General features: G+C 56.1%; 1 protein-coding gene across 1 annotated transcript in view; it reads left to right on the forward strand.

Annotated features, from left to right (window-relative positions):
- LOC114485971 (ephrin type-A receptor 10-like) overlaps window positions 1–8,896 on the forward strand; it is a 28,002-nt gene extending 19,106 nt beyond the window's left edge. The window contains exons 6-9 of the mRNA XM_028488039.1: window positions 3,282–3,424; window positions 4,418–4,524; window positions 8,130–8,172; window positions 8,735–8,896. Of these exons, the coding sequence (XP_028343840.1) occupies window positions 3,282–3,424; window positions 4,418–4,524; window positions 8,130–8,172; window positions 8,735–8,896 (455 nt within the window). The remainder of the gene's footprint in view (window positions 1–3,281; window positions 3,425–4,417; window positions 4,525–8,129; window positions 8,173–8,734) is intronic.
- The last annotated feature ends 7,827 nt before the right edge of the window (window positions 8,897–16,723 follow it).

Here is a 16,723-nt window from a genome sequence, read left to right on the forward strand (position 1 = left end):
TCACCAGTGAGGGCTTCCCTGGTGGTGCAGTGGTTGAGAGTCCGGCTGCCCATGCAGGGGACACAGGTTCGTGCCCCGGTCCGGGAAGATCCCACATGCCGCGGAGCGGCTGGGCCCGTGAGCCATGGCCGCTGAGCCTGCGCGTCCGGAGCCTGTGCTCCGCAACGGGAGAGGCCACAACAGTGAGAGGCCCGCCTACCGAAAAAAAAAAAAAAAAATCACCAGTGAAAGGAAAGAGGTTCCTTGACCACCTTGACCACCGCAGCTGAGCTTCTGGGGTATCTCCGTGGGGCTCAGGTCCTGGGTGACATCTTTCTAGGATCTTCCTCTGTTTATGCCTTCCCTCTTTCTCTAGTCTTAGCTGAGAATCCTTAGCTAAGGTCAGGTGGCCTGTCCTTAGCTCCTGATTCTTTGTCTATCACTAACAATGCGTATCTTGAAGTTGCCGGTACTTTGTCCATGACCTAGGATGAGCAGGCACCATGTCTCTTGTTTTCTGCTCTTCTGCAGAACCTAGTGGATGCCTGGCATGGAATAGATACTCGACAGATATTTGTCAAACAAAGGGGTGAGGCATGGACTTTGGGCCTGTGGTCAGGTGTAGGACTGGGGCCTCTCAGAGGTAACCTACCTCCACCTTGGACAGCCCCTCGGACCTCCCGCCATGCCTAGCCCCTGTGGAATGTCTCCAGGGCCAATGATTTCACTGTCTTCCTCTGGCTCCCATTCCAGCTGCTAAGCCCCTGTTGGTCAGGATGTTCTTCCTTCCCAATGTCTGCCTATATCTCCAGGAATAACTTAAGCCTGCTGTCCCAGAGCCTGGCAGCACAGAGGCAGACGGGCATCCTCCCTGAATGCCTCTCCCTGCTCCCCCAAGGAAAAGACTGCACGAGGGACCAGAGCAGGAAAGTGACTGGGGGTGGGGGTGGGTTGGAAATGGGACTGACAAACGCCAAGCACATGTCCCCGAGGAAACAGAATGTAGTTGTGGTGAGTGGGGCTTGGCGACTCAGGCCTGCATCTGACCAGAATCTTAAGAGCTTTCCTGGTGGAGAGGCACTGGCAACCAAGAGGGGTGAGCTCTCACCAGCTGGGTGCCCGGTGTGGGGCATCAGGAATCCTGGAATGCCTACCAGGCAGAGTCCGAGTGGGAGTCTCCAGAAACTCAGCCTTCCCAGGCTGGGCCGAGGTTGAAAGGAGAAACTCAGCCTGGCCTGGACCAGGACAACTTGCCACCCAGCAGGCGCCTCTGGCAGGGACGACTACAAGAAGGAAGGGCCCCATCCTCAGTCTGGGTCAACCCCAAAGCCCCCCAGCTAGACTACAGACGGGCCACTGCGTCCTCTCTGCCCTCACCCCGGTGTTCACTGTCTCCTCTGCCGCGCAGGCCTCCTGCGGCCTGGAGGGTGAAGCAAAGTACTCACAAGCGCCTGGGGAACACCGGCCCACACACTCCTTCCTGCCTCCTCGAGCCCTAAAGAGCTGTTTTCCATCTGTCTCTGGTTTTCCCAAAGTCACGGTGGTTACTCCGGCCGAGGATGGAGGGACAGAGAGCTCAGGGCCAGGAGGCGGGTGGCTTGCTTTATGTGACCTTGGACAAGTCTCTTCTCTCTGAGCCCTGAGTTATTTCCCTGCACAGAGTGGGCAAGGACAAGGATATTTACATGCTTTTTGTTTTTTGCAGTAACAGACACTTCAGTATTTTGGTGAAAAATCTGAGTTGGAATGTCCATGTTTAAAACAAAGAAAAGCAGAGCTGCTCTGGTTGGAGTGGGGGAAGGGTCTGGGACCCCACCTGCTCAGCCTCCCCCAAACCCACGGCCGAAAGTCACAGGACCTCATGACCTCTAAGAGACTTGTTGCCCTCAAGTTCAATGGGGCTCCTAAGCGGGTTAGGACTGGGAGGTCCAAGGGCAGTGCTATCAGCTGGAAAATTGTTGACAACGAGTTCAACAGCAGGATATGGGGGAGGCCAGGCTTGTTGTACCTTGATCATGAAATAGAACTGGCTTCCTGCAGATGGTCCCAGCTCCAGCTGAAGGAGTAATAAGAACCGCCACCCTCCTGTACCAGCCACGGAGGGAGACGGGTCCCCGGGGTTTCCCCTCGAGGGGCTGAGGACACGCTGCCTAGAGGCAGGAGATCGATTTGATGGCCTCCCGGGGCCGACACGTTGGGTGGGGATGGCAGGTGTGGAGGAAAGCTCGGAGCACGAACACCCCTACCAAGAAGAGACTTGAGTCCTCAGACCAGCCTTGCCCCCTCCAGGGGGAGTGACTTTGAGACACCCGACCAGACCCTGTCTCCAGCCTCCTTTCCGGAAACCCCCTCATTCCGCAGTGTCTGCTTAATCCCTGTTCACAGCAGGCTGACCTCCCGCCTCCATGGCCTCACACTGAGCCCGCTCCAGATCCTCTCAGGCCTCCTTCGAAAAATAAATAAATACTTTCTCTATTATCCCATTAGCAGCTTCACAGGTTTTTCTGCTATTAGTTCCCAACTCCAGTGAAAGTGGAAACACGTGTCCTGAAGAGCCTCGCTTGCCCATCAGCCTCTATGGGGCTGGTGCTAAACTCCAGGTGGGAGCTGTGCCCATCCACCTGCAGCCACCCCCTGGGGAGAGGTGGGTTCAGAACCAGCTCAGCTCCCCCAGAGTTCTGCCAAGCTCAGCATATACCAGCCCCCCACCCCAAACACACCAGACAAGGATCTGGGAGATGCAGCTTTTGCACACTTCTCCTCACAGGCTGTGCATCTTCAGGCAAAGCTCTTTACCTCTCTGGGCCTCAGATTCTTTTTTTTTTTTAATGGAGTTTATAATCCCTGGCTTGAAGGATTGGAGGACCAAAATAATCTGAGAGAACCAGGGAAGGTCTTAAAAGGCACAGAGTGCTTTGCCAGTGGGGTAGGATATTTGGGAAATATTTTACTTTTCTGACCTCTGCTCCTAAAGATTTAGAAAGGGAAGCAGCCAGGCCTTCCCTATAGCCGAAAAGGGGACTTTGGCAGCTCAGACTCTCTGGCATTGGCTCATCGGCCTTCCCTTCTATGCCTACCACACTCTACTTCCCATGACCATAGCTCTCTGAGAAGATTCTAGGATGCCAGATCGTCAGCTCCTCGAGGTCAGGCAGGGAGCTGCCCGGTGGCCTCATCTAACACCCGCACAATGCCCCGGGCAGGCCCTGGCACAAGCAGAGTCAGGCTGGGTGCTGGGGATGTGTTTGTCTCTTCATTCTATCTCTTGGCCCCTTTTTCCCTTCCTCTGCCTGTGGCCCCAGGCAAGAGGGCCCAGGAAAGGCAAGGCCAGCCCTTCGGCCCAGGTGTGCAGGAGTGTGGGCTGTTTCTGGCTGCCCCCGGGCACCAGGCAGCTCTGTTAGTCTGGGCAGAGCCTGTCGGCAGCTGGCATCTGTCGGCAGTGCCTGTGAGGTCACTGCTCTGCCTTCCAGTTTCTAATGAAATAGGACTAAGTCCCGGCTCAAGCCATCTCTGAAATCCATTGTCCCTTGGCTCCCACCCTAGTGCCCCTCCTTACCCCTCCCAGCACCCCAGCCCCACTTTACTTCTCTCTTGTCTGTGAGCTTCTTGAGACAGAAAGGGTATCTCGTGATCCCTGGGTAAGCAGTGTTGCCCAGGCCCTGGAGTCAGCCGTGCTCCATCCAGTGCCATTCAGTGCCAAGCCTGAATTGTGACTCTCTTCTTCTTTTTTTTTTTTAAATAAATTTATTTATTTTTGGCTGCATTGGGTCTTCGTTGCTGCGCGCGGGCTTTCTCTAGTTGCGGCGAGCGGGGGCTACTCTTCATTGTGGTGCACGGGCTTCTCATTGCGGTGGCTTGTCTTGTTGCAGGGCATGGGCTCTAGGCGCACGGGCTTCAGTAGTTGTGGTGCGTGAGCTCAGTAGTTGGGGCGCACGGGCCGCGTGGGATCTTCCCTCACCAGGGCTCAAACCCGTGTCCTCTGCATTGGCAGGCAGATTCTTTTTTTATTTTTATTTTTTGTGGTACGCGGGCCTCTCACTGTTGTGGCCTCTCCCGTTGCGGAGCATAGGCTCCGGACGCACAGGCTCAGCGGCCATGGCTCACGGGCCCAGCCGCTCCGCGGCATGTGGGATCTTCCCGGACCGGGGCACGAACCCGTGTCCCCTGCATCGGCAGTCAGATTCTCAAGCACTGCACCACCAGGGAAGCCCCGGCAGGCAGATTCTTAACCACTGCGCCACCAGGGAAGCCCTGTGACTCTCTTCTTAATGGGCTGTGTAGCCTTAGACAAGGGCCCCAACTTCTCCATACCTCTAATTCACTCATCTTTAAAGTGCAAATAGCACATTGCTATGAAGCTCTAGTGAGATAATGCGTCAACACTTTGCACTTTGCAAGCCCTCTGAGGAATAAGCTACTATTGTTACTTTCCCCCTAGCCCTGCAACACGGCACCAGGCCTGGCGAATATCCAGTCCCAGATTCAGTCCCAGGCCCCAGGCCCCAGGCCCCAGCTCCCCAGCCGCTCCTTCCGGCTCCTGGCCAGGTGAGAGATGCTGTCAGCTCTGCCAGAGTGTGGCTTCCGGGCCTGGGAAGGGCTGTGCAGACACCTGGGAGCAGCAGGATGACTACACCCTGCAGCCTCAGGGCCCACAGCCTCCCTGGGCAGACAGGGCCCTGGAGCACATTTGTGGGTGGGGAGCTGGATGTGCCCACCTGCACCACTGAACTTGGACTCCACATTATCTGATGAGTTGGGACATCTTACCAACCCGCCGCTCCGCCACTTTCTGTGGGTCTGCGGCTCCGCCCCTCGCTGTGGGTCTGTGTCAGCTGTGCAGCAGGACCTGGCCTTCCTTTCCCTGACTATCAGAAGTGAGAAGTCCCTTCTCACCCATCAACCAGCCACTCTCACCACCTTGGTACCCCCCAAAGTTGCAGGAGGTCAGACGAGGGCACTCTTCCACCTCTGAGCTGCTAAGCCCCTCTCCAAGTCAGCCTTGGAGGGCGAGGTGAGGCTGGGGACACTGGCTGAGGGACGCCTATGACCCGCTCTCTCTTGTCTCGGCTGACGCTGGTCCTCAAGGGAGCGGGGGAAGGGCTGAGTCTTCTCCCTCCCGGGATCCTGGGCTCTCTGGCCAGAGGCTGGGGCCTTTGGGGAGGGTCTCAGGGCCAGCTGAATACTTTGGCATCAGGTTCCATGCAGGCCAGGATGGGGGTCAGCAGGCCCAGCCCCCTCTTGCCAGACATTGGTGGGGGGCTGGGCATGGCCTCGTGGGGAGCTGGCCTGGACACGGCAGAAGGCAGGAGGCTGCACCGCCTGACCTCCCGTGAGCCCAGAGGCTGCAATTCCTGAGTGATTCTCCCCTCTGAGCAGCTCTCCTGGGAAAGCTGGCAGGTCTGGGTCAAGGGGAGGGAGTCTGTTATGGACCATATTCAGGGGCGGATTAGCTGGGGGAACTGCTCCCACCAGCAGGGAGGGGAGAGATAAAGCCTGGGAGCTGGAGAAGGGGGGCCCAGCATGGAGACATTCCCTCCCCTGACCCCAGGCCTGTGCAGAGCCGTGTCTGTGGTGGGGGAGGGGCTGCCCCCTTTCCCAGGGTACTGGCCGGCCCTGGAGCCCAGCACTTTCTCAGGCCCTTTATTAAATTTCTCAGGAGCAAGAGGGGAGGTTATCCCTCCCCCTCTTCCCCAGGCTCCCCTCCTTTTGTCTCCCTCGCCAGGAGGGTCGGAAAGGAGCTTTTCTCATTATTGTGGTTATTAAAAAATAAATGAGCCAGGGACAGAGACACACACACACAGAGAGACAGAGAGACTGAGAGACAGAGGCAAGCAAAGAGAGACAAAGAAAAGACAGACTGATCGAAGAGGGAGCTGGGAAGACAGAGACAGAAGGAGGTTCGCATAGAGACTTCTAGAGCCCTCGAGAAATAGATGGAGAGATCCGAGGCCACTTGGTGTAGGAGGGAAAAAGGAGGTTTTGGAACTTTTGGCGGCATTTCAAGTCACAGCTCCTTGGGCCTCACTTACCTCATCTGCAAAATGGAAATAATAATTCTTATTTTGTAGCATCACCTTGTCACGTAGAAATAATATCTGTACAATACTGAGTGCAAAGCCTGGAGCTTAATGGTTGCTCAAAACATGGCCTTATATATATTATATGTTCTGTGTGTATGTATGGGCCAGGGGAACAATGGCAGAGAGAACTCAGTGGTGCCTGGGGAAGCGCCCAGACACGGCCCACGGGACAGGACTGGGAGTGTCAGAATGCCTCACCCAGGGCTTAACTGTTCTCAGGTCCAATCCCCCTTCCTTGTTCCTCTCCTCACTTCTCTGAGCCAGTTCTTGGTTCCTGAGTGGGAAGGAAACTGGAGTCAGAGATCATCCATCTCAGGTTGTCTGTTTTTTCTTTTCTCTCCCAAATGAAAGGCTTTGGAAGCAAACAGCCCTGGCACTGAATTCCAGAAATTTACTATGAATTTTTTTAAGGGCAAAGGGCTAATAATGTTTATCTCATAGGTTTAAAAAAAAATCTTGTTATAAAATTCCCTTGTAAAACCCAGCCACTTTAAGTGTGCAGTTCAATGATCTTTAGTAAATGTATGGGGTTGTGCAACAGTCCAGTGTTAGAGCATTTCTATCACCCCCAAAATATGCCTCAAGCCCGTGTAAGTCACTCTGAACTCCAAGCACCTACTAATCTATTTTCTATTTCTACTGATTTGCCTTTTCTGGACATTTCCTATAAATGGAATCATATAGTGTGTGGTCTTTGGTGTCTGACTTCTCTCACTTAGTATCGTGTTTTGAGATGCATCTGTGTTGTAGCAGGTAGCACGCCTTTACCCCCTTTTACTGCTGAGTAGTCTTCCATTTATGGGTGTACCCCATGTTGTCCATCCATTCACCATTTGATGGACACGGGTTGTTCAAAGGGTATTTTAAGAGTTAAATATGGGACTTCCCTGGTGACGCAGTGGTTAAGAATCTGCTTACCAATGCAGGGGACATGGGTTTGAGCCCTGGTCCGGGAAGATCCCACACAGCCCGTGCGCCACAACTGCTGAGCCCATGCGCCACAACTAGTGAAGCCCGTGTGCCTAGAGCCCGTGCTCTGCAACAAGAGAAGCCACCGCAATGAGAAGCTCGCGCATCGCAACAAAGAGTAGACCCCGCTCGCCGCAACTAGAGAAAGCCTGCGTGCAGCAGCGAAGACCCAGCTGAGCCCATGCGCCACAACTAGTGAAGCCCGTGTGCCTAGAGCCCGTGCTCTGCAACAAGAGAAGCCACCGCAATGAGAAGCTCGCGCATCGCAACAAAGAGTAGACCCCGCTCGCCGCAACTAGAGAAAGCCTGCGTGCAGCAACGAACACCCAACGCAGCCCAAAATAAATAGATAGATAAAATTTTTTAGAAAAAGAGTTAAATATGATACTGTGTGTAAAGTGATTAGATCAGTCAATATCAGATAATTTTAAATTGATTAAGGAGAGAGAGAGAGAAATTTCCTTCCAGGTTTACCAAGGCAGTCAGAGTTGGGAGCCCTTTGTAGTAATTTGCTTCTCACATCACCACCCGGGGTAGGTCATTCTACTATCCTGTCTGCTTTAGGGAGAAGAAAACCACAGCTTGGAGGAGAGACTGGCTTGTCTGTGATCACACCCAGTAAGTGTGGAGCTGGGACCGTGTGAGCCTGTGCAGTTGGCCCCAGCCCTGCAGCAGCTACTCTGCTGTCCAGGACCTGTACTCGGTCCCCAAGAGAGCATCAGGGGCAGAGCTGGAATTCCCACCAGCCCCTCGTTCTCAGCACCCAGCACTTACCTCCACCCACAGGGCCTGCTGCACTTAGCTACAAATCCACCCCACCCCCACCCCACGTCTCCTCTCTCCTCTCCGTCCCTGCGGAGTCTCCAAGCATAGAGCACCGTCCGGCTACTGTGTCGGGCACTGCTTCACAGGTGTGGCATTCACAATCTACTTTAGTCCTCAGCTACCCCTGAGTGTTGGTGCAAAGACTCAGAGAGGTTCGGAAACTTGCCCAAGATCACACAGTTTGTGTGCCAGTGGTGAAGCCCAAATGCCAGTGTCTACATCTGTTTGATTCCGAAGCCCGTTCTCTCTCTCTCCCTCTGCTCCCCTCCCTCGCAGAGGCTGGAACTCTACATCTGGCTCCCAAATGACCCCCCAGGAGGTAAGGCAAAGACTTGGGGACCACGCTGCAGGGGGAGGGGAGGGCCGGAGGGGGTGGGCTGAAGGGCTGCCTGGCCTTCTTCCCTCCAGCTCAGCTCCGAGGCCCTCCCTAGGGCGGCAGCGTGCTGAGCTGCCCTCGCCTGTCCTCCCAGCTTCTTCTGGGAGGCAATGTGCTTCTCATCAGGCTGGTGCTGGGTTTGCAAACCTCACCCTCTAATTGCGAAGGGTTGGGGGAGTAAGGGCGCATCTCGTGTGAGAAGAGCAGTCAGGCCTCTCCCACCTCCCGGGGGATGGGAGGGGACTCCCAGCACGGTGGACACAGCTGTGCCCGTGCCCTCACCTAGCGCCAGCCCAGAGGGGCAGGGGACGGGCTTCCCGAGAGAAGTCCTTTCGAACTAGGCCACACTGCCTTCCCCTGCACCCATCGGGGGCTGGAAGAGGCATCGGCTCTGGGCTCCTCTATTTACCTCGCCTCTGATTAGGGCTCCCCGAGGGTAGGGCTGGGCCCCTCAGGACAGTCTTCCAGGACCCGGGCCCCCTCCTCAACCTTTCCCCACACCCAGCAGGAGGACATGCACCCCGCGCCGTTCCGAAGTGCTGGGTTCGCAGTGGAGAAGCTGTGTAACGAAGGCTCTTCGAAGGCTCCGGTTTCCTCCCCACCCAGCGGGTCTGTCTGTCGGGGTGACTGCGAGGCGGCCGGGATGCCTCCTTCTCGAACGTTCTGAAATCTTCTCTGTGAGTCTGAGCCAGGCCCTCCCGCCTCCTCCCCCACCGCCCGGACAGGGCAGGGTGTGACTGTTAAGGTGCCGGAGCTCCCGTCACTTCCCAGGGCACACACATACCTGTCACAGCCGCAGAGGCACACGGAGACCCACACGAGACCCTCACTCCCAGTTCCTGACATGTGCACGCGCACACCTGCCCTCACAGATGCACTCCCCCCAGACGCACAGATGTCTGCACTTCCCGACACACAAACAATGCCGTGTGCTAACACACACGGACACACACGCAGCCACTCCGTGTAGGTGCTGAGAGTCACTTACACACTCAAACACACTTCTGGAGCGTACGCTTAGGCACACACATGTCAATAGGCACACCTGCAGATACACACACTGACATCCGTTGCAGACGCACGCAGGAGTGTCCTCGTTCTCAGGGCAGGATTACATGCGAGGAACCCTAGGGTTCGAGCGCTGGGGAGGGGACTTTGAAAATGCACTTGCCCAGCCCCCTCCTGGCAGGCCCTCGCCAGCTCTGCCCAGAGGCTGCAGTAGCACTCACAGAGAGACTCAGCTCTCGGTCCAGGCTCCAAGGTCAAGGAGTTCTCACGACATCTGAATTTTGTCAGATGGACCCTGTTGATCTGCTCCTTTGGAAATCACCTCCGGTGACTGAAAACCTCAGGTGCTAGAGTCTGGGGCTGGCTCTCAAAAGGAAGGGGCTCTGGGGGGAGGTGGGCGGGGAGGAGGGTTCACAGGGGGCCTTGCCAAAGAGAAGCACTGGTTTGGCTTAGGGAGGACACCTTGTCCCATCCAAGCTGAGAATATTGGGCTTATTTGGTCGCTTAGACAAAAGGAGGAGGAGCAAGTGGCCCAGCCCCTGTTCCCATGATGCTGTCAGCAGACAGGGAAAATGTGGGGTGGGGACCAAGGCAAAGGCAGGTCAGCAAGCCTGAGCAGGACGGCTGGTGTAGGCCCCCCAGTCTGGGCAGCATGACTTGGAGGGGAGAGGCAGGGTCCTGGGCCCTGAGGGAGCAAGGAGGCAAGGGACCAGGGTTGTGTAAAGGAAGAGAGGCCACGCTCGTCCGAGGCCAGAGGGTCCAGAGCGAGCACCTTGAAAGTGATCTCGAATAAGACTCGCTTCTACTGGGGCCCAAGGCCTGAGCTCCAAGTCACCTGGGCTCCTTTAATTACTCCCCCACCGCGATTTGTTCCTGGGTTAGAGCCTCCCTCTGGGCTCCCACGGCTCTCCCGGACTGCAAAGTAGCTCTCTGTGTTGTAAACAATTACCTGCCTCCCTCACTAGAGGGTGACCTTATTTTATGTCATTCATTCATTCATTCATTCAGTCAGTCAGTCATTTGTTACTAGCTGTGTAACCTGGGGCCATTCATTCTCTTCTCTAAAAGATGGATAATAATAGCACCCTCCTCAGGACTGTTAAGATCAAATGAGTTATTATATACGTAAAGCTCACAGAACATCACCTGACACAGAGTAAGTGCTGTGTAAATGCTAGCTTAAAAAATGTACAGATGCACACCAGACACGGAAGGCTGGGGACACAGGAGTGAGTAAGGTGGACACAAAGCTCAAAGCCCTGGGGGCCGGGGCATGGGATGGGGTGTCATCCTTGATCCAGTAGTCACAGTAATGCGTGATGGCTGTTGTAATGGGTGAAGGCAGGATTTTAGGGGAGCACAAGTCATGGGGTTCCAACCTGGGCAGAGGGCTGAAGAGGGGCCTCCTAAGGCAGGGATGTTCAAGGTAGGACCTGGAGGGTGAGTCGGAATAGTCAGGTAAAGAGCCAGAAGCAGAGTGTTCCAGGCAGAGGGAACAGCGTGTGCAAAGGCCTGGAGGCAGGATGTCTAGATCACTGTTATGAGTTCCAGGGTTTAGCCAGAGCCTGGCCCAGGATAAGTCTTCAGTCATTATTTGTTGACCGAGCACTGATCTTTTTCTAGCTCCTGCAGCGGACACTCACACTTCATCCCACGGAATCTCTGTAGCAACCTTGTGAGATGGGGGCTAACGTATCCCATTTCACAGAGAGACACTGAGGCCCTTGCATCGGTGGCCAAGGGCACACACCTAGCGGTGACTCAGTGGTAGACTCAGGATAGTCTATCTCTCAGCTGGCTTTGGAGGGTCATGGGAATGTTTCTTTGCTGCTACTGCAGAGGAGCCCTGAACAAAGACCCAGGCATGACCTGCCAGGCTGGGGACAGGCCCCCAAGGCCCTTTCCTTTGAGATGCAGCCCCTGGGATCTGAGATCAAAATACCTGGAGCCCAAACTTCTGGGCCACCATTGTCCATCCCGAGCCTGTGGTCTGACCTCCTCCCATACTCAGCCTCTCGATGGCCTAGGCTGGAGACCCCAGCTCAGAGGGTCCACCCCTTCCCACCTCTCCTTCCCTGGAATTCCTGGGGGCTGCATCTGGCTCCTGTCAGAACGAGGCCTCTGGGCCTCTGTTCCCTGGGCAGTGCTCAGGACCATGTGTCTGCAGCTGTGGCAGATGTGGGCCTGGGACGAAGCCATCATGAGGGGGGAGGGTGAGGCCTGCCAGGACACCCCATGGCCAGTACCCCTCTCCAAGCCTCTGTCTGCCTTCTCTGGCCCAGCTGTAATTTTCTTATCAGACACTTCAAAGTGATACATCTGGGCACAGGAACGACAGCGTGTCTCCCTTCGGAAAGCTGAAGTCCAGGAGGAGGCCTTGTGTGCATTGTGGGGGAACACAGAGTCCAGGCCCAAGGAGCTCAGGGCCAGGGCGCCAGGGTACCAGCATGTCTGACAGTTGCTCATGCCTGGCTGATGGCCCTCAGCCCCATGTCTGGCCAACTGTCAGCCTGTTTCCAAATTAAAAATGCTTATTTCTTAGGGTGCCCGGTCTCCGACCCCAGAACAAACACCAAGCCCATTACACAGATAGGAAAACTGAGGCCTGTGGCTGCTAGGAGGGGCCAGGTGCAGTTCTCTCTTTCCATCTTCCCGGGGCAGGGGAAGGGAGGCTGGTCTGTCTGTTCTTCCACCCACCCATCTTCAAGCCACTCTCAACCCCCAACCCCCCTAAATGCTCCCTGGAGCTGGTCCCCAGCGACCCCCTTCCAGGGAATGTGATGAAAGCCCTATTTATTATACTTCAGCTTGGACAGTTGTTTCAGATGTTTCCAATTCGTTAGCCTGCTCACACATCTGTTCCTGGTTGAAGTCAGAGACTAAAAAGCAAAAAGGAAAACTCGATGTGTTTCACACACCCTCACTCAAATGCACATGGACTGGCACACCCCCGCCTCCCTCCCGGAGACACTCACCATCCACCCCCACACCCTCGCCACACTCACATCCCACTTACTTTCACTCCACGTGCTCCCGCTTGCTCAGCTTCCACAGATGTGCTCACACCCAACACACCCAGTTGATACACACACCCCAGCGTGCACGCTCATGCCCACGTGCCCCCTGCACCTGTCCCCTCGTAGCTCCCCCCGCCGCAGGTCCTCCACTATCTGAACACCTGACAGGTTGTGGGTGAGCCTCGCACCCCCCCGGTGGGGTGGAGGGGTGGCCCGGATCAAGTCTTGGCTTCCGGTCTAGACGCTGACCCTCTGAGCCCAGGGACCACGCCCGTCCTCTGAGCCTCAGTTCCCTTGTTTACAGAAGGATGTCGTCTCCTTCCTTACGTCAGGGGGCTGTCACTGCTGGTTCAAATCTTGCAGGCGAGCACCTGGCCTGATGCCTGGCAGCGAGCTGGTGTTCCCGGGCTAGAGCGCAGATCATTGTTGCCGCCGCTGCTTCCACCTTCCCCTACGCACACGCGCACCCCCACACACATTTGCTCCTGTGCTGAATACACGGGCACGGGGTGGGATTGAAAGATCTCTAGGGTCCCTGAGAACCTTGAGGTCCTGCAATTCTTGACACTTGCCCCCCAAATGTATACAGGTGGACGTGGCTGCGTGCTCAGCAACCCAGGCCAACACACACACACACACACACACACACACACACACACACACACACGTGCAGGCGTAAACAAAGGCATGTGAACTCAGAAGCAAAACCTTCCCATACACAATCCTTAACACACCCACGCTTCCCTGCACATTCACACGCACCCCCGCCACCACCGCGGCACACACTTGCACCCCCTTCTCAGCTGATTCACACACACCCAGCTAAACGCGGAATGCCTGGGGGAGGGGCTGGGGATCAGCCGGGGAGGGGTGGTCTCGGTTCCTAGGGCCTAGGGCTGGACATCCGGCTTGGGGCTGAAGGAGGAAGCCACCTCTCCCGCTCCTAGGCAGGCTGGGAGCACTATTGAAGGGGGGAGGGGAGGACAGCCCCCACCCAGCTCTGGGGGCCCGGAGCGGGGAGGGCAGGGCGATGATACACGCCTCTCTAATGCCTGGCAGTGCTCACCCGGTCACCCCACCTCTGGAGTAACTCTCAAGCAGCTCCAGGGAAAAGGGAGGCTGGGAGCGGGGCACAGATCGGTAGGATGAAAGGTCAGGGCGATGACTTCTCTGCCCAGATGGTCCACTGATTGGCACCTCCTGTTCACCGACCCCAGCCCCCAGGTCTGGGCCATGAACTTGGAAACAAGAGCCCCTCTCTCTCTCTGCCCTCGCATCTACCCCTGTTCCCGCCAACCACAGGTGGCTTCCATCACGGCTCAGCCAGCCCAGCCCAGGGTCGCTCCGGCCTGGGGTGCTCCAGGCAGGCTTAGCCCATCCCTCCATCAGCTCCCCTGAGCCCCGGGTAGGGTGGGCCTGGCGGTGGACTGCTGTGGGGCAGAGGAGCTCTGACCGCCAGAGAGCAAGCAGAGGGGGTCTCCAAGGCCCACCATGCCTCGCTCCACTTCCCCCAAGCTGACCCTCCAGCTGTCTGTGAGTCACAGCCCTTTTGCTCCTTCAACCCAGACCCCAAAGCAGGTGGGAGGAGGGGTTTTCCTTGTTAGACCCCGATGAGCTCAGAGCAGCCAGCTCAGCACATGTGTGTGTTGGGGGGTCTGAGTCACAGCCCAGCTGCCAGGGGGCCCCCAGCTCCCCTCCCTTCCCTGCCCAAGCTTTAGGGCCACCTCCTTCTTCTCTCCTCTGTTCTTGGAATCAGAACAGACCCGAGTTCAGATCCTCTCAGCCGGTGACTTGCTCTGTGAATGGGGACAAAGCATTTAACTTCCCCAAGCTTTGCTTTGCTCCCCTGCAAAATGGGCAAATGATAGGCTTTGTGGTGAGGGCCCATTGAGATCATGGCCACCAAAGGGCCTGGCCCTCAGTAGGTGCTCAGTGAGAGCTTGCAGACTCCATCCTGAAGCCAGGTGACCTGTCCCGACTCTGCGGGACAGGTTCCCAAGACCCTTGGGAACTTCTTCTTTCAGCAGACACTCCCATTTGGGCCTCCACTTCAGTAGGAGGGGGTCTGCCTGGATGAGGAAGGGCAGCATCTCTCCCAAAGAGCCTTCCCTGGCCCTCCCAGTTTTCCTGTCAGTCCCCCGAATCTGAAGGACCATGGGCCCTTGGGGAAGGCGGGGTGCTGCTGGGTGGCAGGTGGTGCTGGTGGTGCTTGGAGCTGCCCAGTGCCCTCTGAAACGGATCTCTCCTCCCAGCCACAAGGTGGGCAGTCAGGACATAGCCCTCCTTTCCCTCCCCATCCCAAGGCCAAGGGCAGCACACGCTACCGCTATGCTTTTAACTATTACACAACTGCAGGGTTTGCATCTGTGCGACCACCCTGTTCCTACCCTTGAAGAAGGCTTCTGCAGGTACTTGAGCTGGAGTCAAAAACTGCAGAGGGAGGAGAGTGGGCCAGTAGAGGGGCTCCTGCCATGCTCCTCACCCGGGAAATAACATCAGGTGGGAGGAGAGCGTAAGAAATAAATATTTATTGAGTACCTACTGTGTGCCAGGCCTCGCCCCAGAGCAATGCGCATGTTAGTCTGCATGTACCAGAATGTAATTCCATGAGGGCAGAGATTTTTCTGTTTTGTTCAGTGTTATAACCCCAGTGTCTAGCACAGTGTCTGGTAAGTGGTAGGCACTCAATGAATATACACTGAATGAACGAGTTTGTACCTGTCATTCTCTCATAACTCTGTGAGGGAGGTGCAGTTATTATCTCCATGTTACATTGTCTTTACCGGAGGCTCAGAGAGGGTAACTGACTTGCCCAAGGTCACACAGCCAGGTAAATAGAAGAACTGGCCTGTCTGGCTGTCAAAGCCCTTGCTCTGTCCACTTCACTCATGAGCAGGCCCAGATGACCACAGTTACTCTGTGTGCCTAGGTGCCCCGGCATGGGGCGCATTGCCCCTACAGTCTCATAAACATACATAGACGTTCTTGTGTGTTCTGGTGCCTCAGGGTACCTGTGAGGGCTCCCATGTTTGCTCTGCACGCAGAAACCTGCCCCTTCACCAGCCCCAGCATCAGTGTACCTGGACACCCACTGAATATGGACTGGACACGGGATGCAAGAGGCAAGACACAGGGCAGGGCACCCAGGCCTCTCTGGGGCACACTGGATCTAGCTGGCTTCTCCTGTCTCTCTTGGACCAGTGCCCAGAGGATGTGATGGCGTGTGCATATTTTCAGTTGTGCATGGTGTGCACATGTGTGCACACACTTCCGTGCATGTGTGTGTTGGGTGTGCATGTGTATGCATGTGAACCTGAGTTGCTTCTGCCTCGGAGACCCTGGCCTGCCCTACCAAAGGGTCCAACTCTTCACAGACAAAATGGGGTCCTGGGAAGGCTGACAGAGAAGCTGGAGGAAGTCAGCTCTCGGCCTGGTGCCGCCTGGGTGGGAGTGCATCGTGGAGCGGGTGGTGGGATGGGCACAAGCTCAGGGAACCAGGGGGTAGGGAGTAATGCTTGGGCTGGGGGTTAGCAAATCCCCACCCTCCTCCTTCCAGCCCCGAAAAGGAGGGGTACATCAGAGCCAGGGTCAAGTGAGACCACACACACATATGTAGAGAGACACACACACACACACACACACACACACACACTGATGCAAGTACACACCCCTAACCACGGATTCCCACAAAGACAAACACAGATGGGTTCGTGTGTGCAAACATGCCTGGACACATGCACTGACATGGACTCCTATGCACACAGAAACACGCACACGCACACACACACACACACACACACACCCCTGATGAGCACGCAGATCCACAGACACACACATCACAATGAACAGATCCAATCTCATCGTATGAGCCCCTGCCTGACCCCTCTACCTGCCCCATCCACCCTCTCCTTCCACCAATACCTTCCTTTCCCCTGAGCTTGCTTGGGCCAGACTGAACTGAAGGTTTACTCTGCAGGCTGAGTGAGGGCTCTCCATTGCCCATCCCCTCCCCACAGAGTCCAGGGACCGGAGCACCTGAACCTCACTGGCTGTCCAGCTTGCTCTGTGTAAGTCCTGCAGGGACTTATGGAGCATCATCTCTCACTACGCCAACCTCACAGTGCACACTTGGCCACGTCCTACTTCCTCTGGGTCTCTGACGATGACTTACCTTCAGCCTCTGGGACTTCCCACGAGCTCTTGCTCTCAATACGAACCCTTCCCTCCCGCTCTTGGCCTAACCAACTTGTGTTCTCTGGTCCCAGCTGAGAGTCACTTTCTCCAGGAATTTTTTTTTTTTTTTTTTTTTTTTTTGCGGTACGCGGGCCTCTCACTGTTGTGGCCTCTCCCGTTGTGGAGCACAGGCTCCGGACGCGCAGGCTCAGCTGCCGAGGCTCACGGGCCCAGCCGCTCCGCGGCATGCGGGATCCTCCCGGACCGGGGCACGAACCCGCGTCCCCTGCATCGGC

The sequence above is a fragment of the Physeter macrocephalus genome, chromosome 3 (assembly GCF_002837175.3).
Source record: "Physeter macrocephalus isolate SW-GA chromosome 3, ASM283717v5, whole genome shotgun sequence".
Classification (NCBI taxonomy): Eukaryota; Metazoa; Chordata; class Mammalia; order Artiodactyla; family Physeteridae; genus Physeter; species Physeter macrocephalus.